The 15,370-nt window shown below is 42.1% G+C and overlaps 1 protein-coding gene across 1 annotated transcript in view; it reads left to right on the forward strand.

The window, feature by feature from the left end:
• The window catches only part of NDRG1 (N-myc downstream regulated 1), a 47,911-nt gene that overhangs the window by 23,158 nt on the left and 9,383 nt on the right, over window positions 1–15,370 (forward strand). The window contains exons 4-12 of the mRNA XM_040432545.1: window positions 1,975–2,080; window positions 3,926–4,046; window positions 5,115–5,177; window positions 5,430–5,490; window positions 5,789–5,875; window positions 6,587–6,643; window positions 9,126–9,229; window positions 12,130–12,186; window positions 14,744–14,795. Coding sequence (XP_040288479.1) covers window positions 1,975–2,080; window positions 3,926–4,046; window positions 5,115–5,177; window positions 5,430–5,490; window positions 5,789–5,875; window positions 6,587–6,643; window positions 9,126–9,229; window positions 12,130–12,186; window positions 14,744–14,795 — 708 coding nt within the window. The remainder of the gene's footprint in view (window positions 1–1,974; window positions 2,081–3,925; window positions 4,047–5,114; window positions 5,178–5,429; window positions 5,491–5,788; window positions 5,876–6,586; window positions 6,644–9,125; window positions 9,230–12,129; window positions 12,187–14,743; window positions 14,796–15,370) is intronic.

The following is a 15,370-nucleotide window of genomic DNA, read 5'->3' on the forward strand; positions in this document are numbered from 1 at the left end:
TGCCAAAGCAAGTGGGAAAAATTGGGTAGGGTTGGGGGATGGGGACACATCCAGGGTGAGGATATAAGAGTCCATGGTATATCAGGCTCCTCTCAGTCTATGGCAGGCAGTAATATATTGTGCTGCTATGGCCGTTGTGTTCTCCTCTTCCCCCAGCAGTATGGAGAGTCTCTCTTCCTCCTCCATGGAGGTGAAGTCTGGGCAGAGATCAGACAGTCTCCTGAAGTGACCGTCCCTTACTGCTGAGTATTTGGGGCACCGCAGCAGGAAATGAGCCCCATCCTCCACGGCCTGCTGGTCGCACTGCTGGCACAGTCTGCTCTCCCTGGGCATGTACTATCTATCTATCTATCTATCTATCTATCTATCTATCTATCTATCTATCTATCTATCTATCTATCTATCTATCTAATGTATAATTGCACCATGTATCAGAAAACCCACATTATAGCAAAAAACCCCCATATTGTTATTCCCCACAAAAATGTATAATATTTTTGCACCTGACTGCCCCCCCCCCCCCCCCCCCCCAACATCTGGGACCCAAAGCACATGCTATGGTTATAGTTACACCCATGTATCTATCTATCTATCTATCTATCTATCTATCTCATATCTATATACTTTATATCTATCTATTTCTACATATGTACAGTTTCACAATTCTTTCATGTACAGATGTAGCAGAGCTGATTCTGTCATCAGATAACATCCTTTAGGACTTTTCATCAGACCACAGTACATTGTCACAGTGCCTCTCGCTCACATAATTTCAGGAGCCGTGCCGTTTGTGGAGTAACACTTTGTAGACGTATGTTGTGAGGTCAGCGCCGAGGCATTAAATCCATATCACTATGGAGACACGAGCGGGGCCTTAATTCGGGGTTTATTAGATCTGCCCAGACGGACAGAGACGACTAAATCGAAGGCCTTTTGTCAGGAACAACTTTTTTACGTAACATAATTATCTTCAGTGATTTAGTTGCTAATGACATGCAGTAAATGACCGAACGTAGGGCCTTAAAGGGGTATTCCACCTCCCATTAATAAATAGTAATAAAAGAAGTGCCGGGTGTATTTGTCATTACCAGCCCTGTACAATTATTACCCCCCGGGGCATGCAGAATTACCTCTTCAATCAGAATAACGGGACTAACACATTTATAAAGTTCACTTCCATATACCCTATTAGGTAATTCTGAGATAATAGAGGGTTCTCACTTCAGGGCCTTATCTCCTGGCCGGCCTGGAGAGTGGTTGCAAAGATAGACCATCCTGTCATGTCCTGCATTACGCAGACAAACCATTGATTTAAATGTACACTGTGTAATACTTCATTTCTCCTGTGGTGGCGCTGCAGGGAAACTGAACACTTACCGCCTGGTTTGCCCTCAGATCAAAGCTGATCACTGGGGGTTCCAGCAGGAGGACACTTTGTGATCAGCCTTCTAATAGTAGAGACTGTCTACCGCGAAGAACCTCTTGCCTTGGTTCAATATCTCGAACAGGGACACACCTACCATGTGCCATTTGTAATACTGGTGTCTTCTTGTGAAGCAGACTGTCCTTTGGGTCCCCCAAGCACCAGTGCCCTGGTCTGTCTGCAGTTTCTGCACCCTTGCTTTAAACTATGGTACATAGGTAGATGTTTTTGATGTCAGAATCCCATGTACTGGTCCTTCTGAAGAAGTCTACTTCTGTGGGCCACCAACATGGAAATTCATTGGGGTACTCCATGCTTGAACATTCGTTGCTTGTTCCCAGGTGCACAAAAAAAAAAAAATACAAGATATATTACATTGTGTTGGACATACATCCAACAGCCCAAGTCCTTGAGGCTTTACACAAATCCCTTGGGCAGTGGAGAAGGGATGGTGTCTGGGCCCACCTGGTTTGGTGAACATTTGGTGGACATGCTGAACCTTGCATTGACTTTATGACCATTAATGTTAACTGTTCTGCTGTCTTCTTCAGGAACATGACATTGAAACAGCTCATGGAATCATCCACGTCACCATGTGTGGAACGCCAAGACAGAACCGGCCAGTCATACTGACGTACCACGACATTGGACTAAACCGTAAGCATTTATCTTCATGGACTTGATCTATGGCTTATAAATAGTTTCTACACAGCATGCAGAACTTGGTGGATCTTTTCTGACCTGACACAATGCTTATAGGAGACCTTCTCTGAAGGATAGTCTCATCACTTTGGTGGACCTATGGCAAAATATCTTCTCCTTCGTGACTCCAGGGTGTAGTGTCCATCTCAGGGTGATGTCTGAACATCATGACTATGTAGGATATAGCACCCATTCCGTGGTGGTCCTGAAGGTCATTGGAAATTCCCTTTGCATTCCTTGGAGAACCTAGTTAGGGAACCTGCTTGGTCAACCCTGAGAAAGAATTCAATCCTGTTCACCCTCTGACAACCCTTAGGGCTAGCATCCTCTCTCTACTGGAGCCATAGAAAAGAAACCATAATATGGTGATCCCATGGTATAGCATCCACCCCCTGGTAATTCCCTGGGATAGCAGGCAGTCTTTGGTGATTTTGAGTCACTTTGATCCTGTCCAAATCCTTGGAGCTCCTTGGAACAATTGCAGATCATAAATACATTATGGTGACACAACATCCCATGACCATTGTATACAGTGACCCTGTAGAATGTTTTTTTTCTCCGTATGTCTTAGCTCACAAGCTACCTTTTAGTGGCAACTGAGCACATCGAGCCCCATCCTTCATATGTAGTGTTTTATAGCAAATAGGGCCCAGGGCAAAAAGTCAAACAGGGCCCTCTTTGTTTTCTTATTTTTGGACAGTTTTGCTTAGAATTTTAGCCAAGTAATAATACAATAATAATACGGCCACATGCGGTCCACATAATACCACCATGTAGTGCAAAGGTAACACTTCCATATAAAGCCCATAACATACCGCCATATAACACCAAGATAATATTACCATATGCAGCCCATATAATACCTCTGTACCATGTACAGCCTGCATAATTTACAATGTAAAACCAAAGTAATGTTACCATATAGGAGCCCACAGACTAACTTTATATTGTTTGAAGGTAATATTGCCATATACAAGCTTTACACAGCTCACATAATACGGCCCTATAGCGCTAAGGGAAAATGACCAAATGCAATTCACTTAATACCTCTATACAGTATCAGGGTAATACTACAATATACACCCCGCATGACACCACCACATAGTACCAAGCTAATATTACTGTATACAAGCCAGATAGGTGGGTAATACTGCCACATACAGTCCATACAATACCGTCCTATAGTACCATATCCAGCCCAAATAATACCTCTATATAGTATGAAGTTAATTCTTCCATATACAGCCCACATAATACCACCATATAGTACTATTACCATATAAAGCCAACATAATACCTCTGTATAGTATCTAGGTAATACTACCATATATATATATATCCCACAGAATTCTGCCATATAATGACTAAATCATATACAGTATCCAAATAATACTCCCTTAAAGAGCCCATATAATACGACAATATAATGTTTACGTAATACCACCAGACATAAGTAAATAATACTGGGTGGTGTTAGTTGGCTCTTGGGTTACTGTCCTTCGGGGCCCCATAAGAATTAAGGAGAATTGGCCAATTTCCCACCTAAGGCCAGCCGTTCTGTGGTATGTGAGGTTAAGTCACAGTCTGACGGTACACCCTGCCAAATGACACACTCAGCTCAGCTACATCTAGTTATTTGTCACATGCATTATAATAGAAATGTACAGGATTCACGTCGATTTTAAGTTGAGCAAAAATGTTAAACTTTTTACAATTTTCATGTAAAAACCATGACTTTGTCGCCGTCACAGATTCCGGGGCAGCGATAACTGTCAATTTTGTGCATTTCCTAAATTTTAGATAAAACATGCTTCAATTCCCTGTTTAACTACGAAGACATGCACGAGATCACGCAGCATTTCTCCGTGTGCCATGTGGATGCCCCCGGTCAGAACGAAGGAGCTGCATCCTTCCCTGCTGGGTAAGGCTATAATGAGATGATTGTGTTTTGCTCCTCAGATTTAGTAACTCTGGAATGGAAGAGGTTAATGGACCACTAAGCCCTGTCAGCTTCAATGAGACTTCTCAGAATCAAGATTTAGTAATGACGAGTGACTTGGGGATGGCTAAGTACGGCTCGGGGAGGAGGAACGTCTTATGTTGTGCACACGTTCCGGGCATCTACACACAATGGGGCAAATTCCAAACATGTTGAAGATCAGCTCCATCAAAGTGAATGGGACCAAGTGCAATACCACCCCCAACCTGTGGACAAGGGTGGCGCTGTATGTGGAAGAAAGCAGCCATGTTTTACAACCCCTTCAAGTGGAAGGTTTATTATTCAAGTTGTAGGATGGAGATAAGTGGCCACCAGACACCTCTGGGTCTGTTGGATAGGTTGAGGTCCTCGTACACTTTAGGTTGACCGGTTTCGGTCCATTCACTCGAACCTCCATGGGTCCTGGAAATGATTTGGGTCCCAGATCCCATTAGTGAATTTGCATCTCCTCATCCCCAATGTGTGATTGATCACATTGTCCAGGACTCTCCTCGGGTACTGGAGGTCCCATTAGATGGAGCCATCTGGCATAACCATAAAAAGTGTTCAAACCCTTCAAAAGGTGTCATCACACAGGTGCAGTGATGTCACCAGTCCCAAACCAGATGCCCAGCCCCACCCTTGCCTATAGTTAATAGATACATCTCAAGTGAAGGCATATCATTGTCTGATCATGGTGCCCCCACTGGTCAAGGGCCCCAGTTTAAGTACCTACACAGTTCCAGTGACTTTGCAGGGAAAAATGAGAAAGGTGCCCAGGACACTGCCCTCCCATCATTTTTGCAATCATGGAGGTCTCTGCCATTTTTGGGATCAGGGATGATTGGTAATGGTAGACTCTGAAGATACCTGGGGCAATGGTGGAGGCGGTAATGGTCTGTAGTGATCGTTCATGCCAGGGGCATTAGGAAAAAATTTCCCGGGGAAGGTGTCATGGTGCCAGGGAGCAAAGATAACAAAATGCTAATAATTATATTTCATGTTGCTCAGGTATGTGTACCCTTCAATGGACCAACTGGCTGAAATGCTACCTGGTGTCGTGCAGCAGCTGGGGTAAGCAGTCGAGTAGCATTATTTTGTTATACGCCTCATAAATTGGGGTTAGTCGGGGTAGGAACCCCCCTGGGGTGCAATGCAAGTAGACATAAAAGGGTGCCCTCTTCCCTACTATTGCCTATGCATTATATTTGAATTCACAATATTCCTCCATGTTTTTTAGCTCTTGGCTAGCTTGCGCCCCCTGTAGGAAATGCCGAGTATATGCTGCAGAAAACTGATTGGATATGATTCTTTTTGTGTCCCCAGTTTAAAGAGTGTCCTTGGCCTGGGAATCGGAGCCGGTGCCTATATCCTCACTAGATTTGCTGTAAGTAAAATCACCATGGGTTCTGCCAAATAACAAACTAAGCTCTGCTACATCTGTATTCAATCCATAAACGATACAGGCGATGTGCTCTGTGTAATCCGAGTTTCTTTATTTTTGTGCTTGGAACATAAAGTTCTCATTAAGGTCCATTAGAGGGATTAGACGACCTCTCCTTAATTCACAACAAACCAGCCGGGGAATGTGCGCCGGCTCCAGCTGCAAACGCTCCGTGTGAAACGCGGTTTGTCGTGGAAATTTACTGAATTGTGCTCTGAACAAACAATTTTTTCTGTTCCAGCTGAACCACCCCAGCATGGTAGAAGGCCTGGTGCTCATTAACATTAACCCCTGTGCCGAGGGATGGATGGACTGGGCAGCTACGAAGGTAAATTGGAGCAACGCGTTTCAATTCTTCTTCTCTCGCAATGATTCTTACACTTTTGCTTTGCCTCTATGGTCATGTCTAGGTTAGTATAAATCACGAGAGGTCACTCTCCGCCGGGTCCGGCCTCTTACTTCTTCTTTGACCACTGAATGAGGGGCCATGTCAGATATTGTCCAGTCTAGTCCACCGGAGCAGGAATCTCTCATTCTACAGTGAGAGTAGAGTTGAGCCAAGTCATCCTAAAAGAAAGTCACCTATTGTTGTGGCTCTTCCTCCAACCACATCAGGGGACCCCTTCCAATACAGCTGGCAAAGTCCATTATTTTAGGGGACAAGCTATTTTCCAAAAACAGCGCCTCGCCTGTCTACAGGTTGGGATTGGAATAGCAGCTCAGCCCCATTCAGTGATGTGGTGACTCAATCCATGGACTGGTTGTGGAAGAAAGTAGGCATGTTTTGTAATCTTGGAAGTTAAAGCGAGCCCTCACTATGAGCCACCATCAATACCAAAGAGTCACTGCGGCCCGGAAATGCCTTCCCGAAAAGAGGGGCATAGCAAGGGTGAGGCAGCCAATCATGGGATGTGAGATGGCTCCCTGGAGGAGGGCTCAGGTCGGACAGCGGTATGAAGGTTGGACTTGTCTGAGGGTGTGGTACCCCTTGAAATTATTTGAGTTTTATTTTATTTATTTATTTTTTTCTGCTTCATAGCTTACTGGACTTACCCATGGACTGCCCGATACGCTGATTTCACATCTGTTTTCCAAGGTGAGTTTATATTGTTCTAAAATGTAAATTCTATAAATTGAGCAGATTTAAGGCAAACCTTGTCTGAGAAAAATCAGCAGGGAATCTAACAGATTAAAGGGGGTGTTTCAGGCTCCTCAGGGTCGGTCATTAATATCTGATCGTCTGTTCCCTGCAGCTTCTGGCACTGGAAACAGCTGTTTACATGGAACAGGAAGCACAGCGCCGTTCAAAGTGTAGTGGCCGTGCCGGGGTACTGCGGTTTATTTCTCATTTAAAGGGGTATTCCCATCACAATGATCACTGTTAAATCTGTTAATGATTTGACAGTGATCATTTTTGTAAATACACTTTATTACCCAATTCCCACCCTTTTTGAGAAAATAAGTCCCCTCTTACCTGATTCTTCTCTTTCGCCCCCCCTGGTTACGGCCACCTCGAGCCTGTCGAATCCGGCCGGGCCGCGCTTGCTCAGAAGACTGAAGATTTTCTCACGGCCGGGCCGCGCAATGTCCTGAACGCGCACGCCGCCGCGCATGCGCCATGATGACTTCTTCCGGGCCAGTATAGTACAGAGACGCGAACGCGCACGCCGGCCAGGAAGAAGTCAATATGGCGCATGCGCGGCGGCGTGTGCGCGTTCAGGACATTGCGCGGCCCCGCCGGGAGAAAATCTTCAGTCTTCTGCGCAATCGCGGCCCAGCCAGGAGAAGACGTCAATCAAGCCCAGCCGAATCCAGGAAGTGAATGTCGCGCTGGATGCAGGTAAGTATGAAAACTGATGATGGGAATACCCCTTTAAGTGAATAGGAGAAAAGCTGCAGTAACCCGGCACGGCCACTACACTTTGAGAGACAATAATTTTTATTTTATTTTGAGCTTTAAACCGGTAAAATCAGGTACAACAGTACATAATAGCAATGGTAGTATATAGACATTACATAATATAGGTATTACATAAGAATTACGTCGGTGTACATATAGATCAACAGTAGGAGCTGTGCCTCCTGTTCCATTCAAAGTGCTCTTTCCAGCACCAGAGGCTACAGGGAACAGCTGATTGGTGGGGGTCCCGGGTGTCAGATCCTCACCAATCAGATATTAAAGGGGTTTTCCAAGATTTTTTTTTTTTACTGATGACTTATCCTCAGGGACCCCCACGATCAGCTGTTTGAGAAGGCAGCAGCGCTGCAGCCTTCTCGCTGCTTTTCCTAAGAGGGTGACGACGCGTTGATCGGTCATGTGGCCTAGAAGCAGTACCAATACTAAGCACTGCAATACCAAGCACAGCCACTATACAATATACGGCGCTGTGCTGGGTGAGCTGTGAGAAGGCCGCTTTGATCACAGGAGCGCCGCTGCCTTCCCAAACAGCTGATCGGTGGGAGTGCCAGGTGTCGGACCCCCGCTGATCAGATACTAATGACCTAATCAGTATTAAAATGTTGAAAAACCATTTTAATGACCTGTCCTGAGGATAGGTCATCAATATCAGGAGCCTAGAAAGCCCCTTTAATAAAAAAGAAAAATGGTATACTTAAGTTGCTAAACCGCCTCGTTCTTACGTCGGCGCACCGTCCTCCCCATAACATCGTGGCTGCAGTAGCAGGAAGGAAAGGAGTGGGGGCGCTAGAACGTTTCAAGAAGACATGTATACCATTATTTTACTAAAATACATTACCATTAGAGATGAGCGCATTTCAGGTTATGAAATCCGTTCACGCTTCGTTTACTAGTAAAAGGTGAATTGCGTTATAGATTCTGTTACCACGGACTATAACGCAATTATAGGACGGAAAGCCTTTGGAGGCATTCTGTTATTCATTCCGTCATAATAGAAGTCTATGGGCTGCGAAACGGGTCCGTCCCGTTTCCGTTATGCAGGGGAGGACTCCTCTAAAGGCATAGAACTGCGTTATGGTCCGTGGTAATCCATAACGCAATTCACCTTTTACCAGTAAACGAAGCGTGAACGAATTTCAAAATATGAAATTCGCTCATCTCTAATTACCATATATCGCAGGCAACACCTTTCAAAAGATTTAAACTTTCATGTCAATCAGTCCAGTTCACAAAACTGTAAAAAGCTCTCCAAAATGTTGCAACATACTTTTTGCATGAAGTTTTCATCATTTGTATGATCTCTGCTTGCTGTAAGTAAAGGAAACCATTCCAGTTTCCATTCCTAGGCGGAAAACTTGTCCTGATTATGTTTAAATAACAAAGATGCAGAGTGTGTTACATTGTATCAAAACTCCCTATTGTAAGAAGCCATGAAGCTGTGGTATCCTGATGATAAGTGAGCTTGAAGGATTTTATGGGTATTACAGGTCGCCCCAGAGCGCCGGCCTCATACCGGGACCTGCCTATGTCCATTTTCCCCGGGTGAAGCAGCTTGTTTACTGACCTAGTTTCTGAACTACATAACTACAGCACAGCCCTGGTGTCTATCTGGCATCTAATCGTTTAAGCTAAACTCTTTTTTTTTTTCTTGTGTATCTAGGATGAAATCCACAACAACCATGAACTAGTGAACACCTACCGGCAGCACATTCTTAATGACATTAACCAGAATAATCTAGCTCTTTTTGTCAAGTCATACAACAGGTAATAGTGACAACATCATCCTCATACCAATCTACTGTCACAAATGAATCAGTCTATATAATAGTCTATAAGGCTTTTTATTTGGATTAAGCTACATTACTAAAGGCACTCTTTACTGTAACATAATACTGGCCCGCATACAGTACAAAAATATAAGGCCTTCTATACAAGAATATAACTAATATATTACTGCCTCCTATGTACAAGAATATAACTACTATAATACTGCTCAAATGTACAAGAATATAACTACTATAATACTGCTCCTATGTACAAGAATATATCTACTATAATACTGCTCCTATGTACAAGAATATAACTACTATAATACTGCTCCTATGTACAAGAATATAACTACTACAATACTGCTCCTATGTACAAGAATATTACTACTATAATACTGCTCTCCTATGTACAAGAATATAACTACTATAATACTGCTCCTATGTACAAGAATATAACTACTATAATACTGCTCCTATGTACAAGAATATAACTACTATAATACTGCTCCCATGTACAGGAATATAACTACTATACTACTGCCCCTATGTACAAGAATATATCTACTATAATACTGCTCTCCTATGTACAAGAATATAACTACTATAATACTGCCCCTATGTACAAGAATATATCTACTATAATACTGCCTCCTATGTACAAGAATATAACTACTATAATACTGCTCCTATTTACAAGAATATAACTACTATAATACTGCTCCTATGTACAGTAATATAACTACTATAATACTGCCTCCTATGTACAAGAATATAACTACTATAATGCTGCTCCTATAGAATATAACTACTATAATACTGCTCCTATGTACAGGAATATAACTACTATAATACTGCCCCTATGTACAAGAATATATCTACTATAATACTGCCTCCTATGTACAAGAATATTACTGCTATAATACTGCTCTCCTATGTACAAGAATATAACTACTATAATACTGCTCCTATGTACAAGAATATAACTACTATAATACTGCCCCTATGTACAAGAATATATCTACTATAATACTGCCTCCTATGTACAAGAATATAACTACTATAATACTGCTCCTATTTACAAGAATATAACTACTATAATACTGCTCCTATGTACAGTAATATAACTACTATAATACTGCTCCTATGTACAAGAATATAACTACTATAATACTGCTCCTATATACAAGAATATATCTACTATAATACTGCCTCCTATGTACAAGAATATAACTACTATAATGCTGCTCCTATACAATATAACTACTATAATACTGCTCCTATGTACAGGAATATAACTACTATAATACTGCTTCCTATTAACAAGAATATAACTACTATAATACTGCCCCTATGTACAAGAATATATCTACTATAATACTGCCTCCTATGTACAAGAATATAACTGCTATAATACTGCTCCTATTTACAAGAATATAACTACTATAATACTGCTCCTATGTACAGGAATATAACTACTATAATACTGCCCCTATGTACAAGAATATATCTACTATAATACTGCCTCCTATGTACAAGAATATTACTACTATAATACTGCTCTCCTATGTACAAGAATATAACTACTATAATACTGCTCCTATGTACAAGAATATAACTACTATAATACTGCCCCTATGTACAAGAATATATCTACTATAATACTGCTCCTATTTACAAGAATATAACTACTATAATACTGCTCCTATGTATAAGAATATAACTATTATAATACTGCTCCTATGTACAGTAATATAACTACTACAATACTGCTCCTATGTACAAGAATATTACTACTATAATACTGCCTCCTATGTACAAGAATATAACTACTATAATACTGCTCCTATGTATAGGAATATAACTACTATAACACTGCCTTCTATGGAAATGAATATACAGTTATTACTATAATACTACCTCTTAATACTTTTTAACAGTGTTTTTAAGGCTTTGTAGTCAGAGTTCACCTTTCATTTCCTAAAGTGTTCTGAAAATTTTCCTGGTGGTTATTCACCCCTCCAGGCTCCAGCATTCCCACTGTAGCAGGGAGGCAGCAACTAGATCAAAGATACATGCCCACACACACAGACTGCTATGCATGCCCCCTGCTTTCTCACAGACTTCTCACCCTCTTCATGTCTCTAAGTTACATAAACTGCTCCCCATGTTACACAGACTGCTCCATATTCCCCTTTTACATAGAATTCTGCACCATATGTCTCTATGTGATATATGTGATGTATATGCCTTCTTAAGCGTCCCCTCCCCCTGTCTAACAATATCTCTGTTTTCCCAATTAAACTGATAGCTCAGCTTCCCGTTTCCTCCATGCCCTGATCATAGATATGACCTCAGGGAGGGATATAGAGGACTGTGCAGCAACTGTACAGCTGCACAGTTCTCTCTATGATTCAGTCACGGGAGAGCTCAGGGGGTCTTTGCAGCAGCATACTTTCTCTTAGTCGAGGGAGTTTTCAAGCTGCGCAGCCTAAGGGCTCGTTCACACGAACGTATTTTGCTTTCCGTATACGGGACGTTTTCTGCATTCCGAATACGGTCTGTATACGGAACCATTCATTGCAATGGTACGCAAAAGATGCGGACAGCATTCTGTGTGCTGTACGCATCCGTTTCTCCATTCCGTGGTCCAGCAGGAGTCCTGTCCTATTCTTTTCCGTTTTGCGGACAAGAATAGGCATTTCTGTAATGGGCCTCCTGTTCCGATCCGCATACGGGCGGCATCTGTTTTTTGCGAATTCGAAATTTGCGAACCGCAAAAAATGGCACGGTCGTGTGAACGAGCCCGATAGGGAACTGTTCTCTTTATGATCATCTTACACAGGTAAATTAGTGTTCCCACTAAAAAGGTTTATTTTTCTTTCTTGTTTTTCATAGCCGAAGAGACCTTGAGATTGAACGCCCAATACCCGGAACAAATGCAGTTACATTGAAGTAAGTGGAAGATTCTTCTTGCAAATGTCACCAAATTATTATTGGTATTTGCTGCAATTTCATTTTTCCAGAAATAGCAAAAGTCTAAATGTTTTTTTTAAAAGTTCTTTAACCATAAACCATATATCTGCTCATCAGTATGTCCATTCTTGAACACAATTTAAATGTTGATTTCATATTATTTATCATACAAGGATTGAATTGGACAGACAAAAAACCTGGATAAATTAAAGGCCAAGTCCACCTAATACTGCCTGGGCAGTCCCTCTTCCTTCCAAGATCTTATCTATCTTGGGTTTAAAGGATTTAATGTAGGAATGAAAATGTATGCATTCTACAGGGTGGGCCATTTATATGGATACACCTTAATAAAATGGGAATGGTTGGTGATATTAACTTCCTGTTTGTGGCACATTAGTATATGTGAGGGGGGAAACTTTTCAAGATGGGTGGTGACCATGGCGGCCATTTTGAAGTCAGACATTTTGAATCCAACTTTTGTTTTTTCAATATGAAGAGGGTCATGTGACACATCAAACTTATTGGGAATTTCACAAGAAAAACAATGGTGTGCTTGGTTTTAACGTAACTTTATTCTTTCATGAGTTATTTACAAGTTTCTGACCACTTATAAAATGTGTTCAATGTGCTGCCCATTGTGTTGGATTGTCAATGCAACCCTCTTCTCCCACTCTTCACACACTGATAGCGACACCGCAGGAGAAATGCTAGCACAGGCTTCCAGTATCTGTAGTTTCAGGTGCTGCACATCTCATATCTTCACAGCATAGACAATTGCCTTCAGATGACCCCAAAGATAAAAGTCTAAGGGGGTCAGATCGGGAGACCTTGGGGGCCATTCAACTGGCCCACGACGACCAATCCACATTCACGTTCATCTAGGAATGCTCGGACCTGACACCCATAATGTGGTGGTGCACCATCTTGCTGGAAAAACCCAGGGAACGTGCCAGCTTCAGTGCATAAAGAGGGAAACACATCATCATGTAGCAATTTTGCATATCCAGTGGCCTTGAGGTTTCCATTGATGAAGAATGGCCCCACTATCTTTGTACCCCATATACCACACCATACCATCAATTTTTTTGTTCCAACAGTCTTGGAGGGATCTATACAATGTGGGTTAGTGTCAGACCAATAGCGGTGGTTTTGTTTGTTAACTTCACCATTCACATAAAAGTTTGCCTCATCACTGAACAAAACCTTCTGCGTAAACTGAGGGTCCTGTTCCAATTTTTGTTTTGCCCATTCTGCAAATTCAGTGCGCCGATCTGGGTCATCCTCGTTGAGATGCTGCAGTAGCTGGAGTTTGTAAGGGTGCCATTTGTGAGTAGCTAATATTCGCCCGAAGGGATGTTCGACTAATGCCACTCTCCAGTGACATGCGGCGAGTGCTATGCTATGGGCTCTTGCTGAATGAAGCTAGGACAGCCACTGATGTTTCTTCATTAGAGACAGATTTCATGCGTCCACATTTTGGCAAATCCAACACTGAGCCAGTTTCAAGAAATTTAGCAAGCAGTTTGCTAACTGTAGCATGGGAGATGGGTGGTCTCGTTAGGTGTCTTGCATTGAAATCTGCTGCAATGACCCGGTTACTGCGTTCACCAGACATCAACACAATTTCTATCCGCTCCTCACGTGTTAACCTCGGCGACATGTCAATGTCTGTAAACAAAGAGAAACTTGTAAATAACTCATGAAAGAATAAAGTTATGTTAAAACCACGCACATCATTGTTTTTCTTGTGAAATTCCCAATAAGTTTGATGTGTCACATGACCCTTTTCCTATTGAAAAAACAAAAGTTGGATTCAAAATGGCCGACTTCAAAATGGCCGCCGTGGTCACCACCCATCTTGAAAAGTTCCCCCCCTCACATATACTAATGTGCCACAAACAGAAAGTTAATATCACCAACCATTCCCATTTTATTAAGGTGTATCCATATAAATGGCCCACCCTGTAGATCAAGTTATGGATATAGCTAGGGGTAGCAAAGTGATCACAATAAGCCCCGTCCCTGAGGAGTGTACAGTTATGCCCCATGTAACCAATTGTCTATGGAGTTGAATCTGTGAGGATCATCCTTACCTAATTCTCCAGCCCTCTCAATCTAGAAGACTGCCGGAGACTTCATAGTCATGTAGAAGGGGAAACACAGGATTAGACCAATTGCAATCTAACCATTGTTTTCTCAAACATAACAAGGGCAGCTGGGTTGACACCATATACATGATATGGTCTTCTGATACTGTTGAAATTGGTAGAAGAAAAGAGAATGTGTAGGCCCAGCTTAAACTTGATTACATTTCACTATCTAGAACAGGCAAGCACCATTAGGCCAAAATATATAAAAACCTGGGTCCTGCATATATCTGAAGACCCCAAAATGGTAGTCGGACCTTTGGGCAACCTTTATTGGGTGTAATGTTTTGACAAATACCTTTTGATATACATACTTAGTTTATCTTTGCAGAGCAGTTTTGATGTGATATGGAAGGTGATGTCTAAACAAGGTTCATTCTGTGTTTTAGATGTCCTGCCCTGCTGGTCGTTGGTGATAGCTCTCCTGCTGTAGATGCTGTGGTAAGTTCATAAACCATGAACTAATCATTAAACTCATAGACTTCCAAGGATTGTGCTCCTATCATTCATAGACCACATCAACAAAGGCAGTGGTTGGACTGGAGTAATATGAATGGCATACATTTTATAGACATTACAGACAAGACCTGCCAGAGCTTGAAGGCTACAACTTATCATAACATAAAATGGAAGCTGAGCATCTCTACACCAAAAGGTCTTCCTCTGAATAAGTCTTCCTTGACATCCATGTTTAATGGCCAACAAGGCATCTTTAAGTCTGTGGTGGAGGGAAACCAACTAGACACTGGGAAATTTCTAGCCCTTATCTAGCCCCTAAAAACTGGATGAAACTGTAATGGCCAATCCATCAGGAGCATAAGCAGACATTTTTTCATCTTCAAGAAAAGTTCAAACCGGCCAACCCATTTGTGCAGGTAGGCCTCTCACCAATAAGGTGACTGCTGAGGGTTCAGCTTTTAGCAGTCCCTTACCCCTACGCTGTTGAGTTGTTATTTTAGACGGATGTAACACCGTAGAACATAGACATGCTCCACTCAACCAGTCTATGAATGCAG

The sequence above is a fragment of the Bufo bufo genome, chromosome 5, assembly GCF_905171765.1.
Source record: "Bufo bufo chromosome 5, aBufBuf1.1, whole genome shotgun sequence".
In the NCBI taxonomy this organism is placed as follows: domain Eukaryota; kingdom Metazoa; phylum Chordata; class Amphibia; order Anura; family Bufonidae; genus Bufo; species Bufo bufo.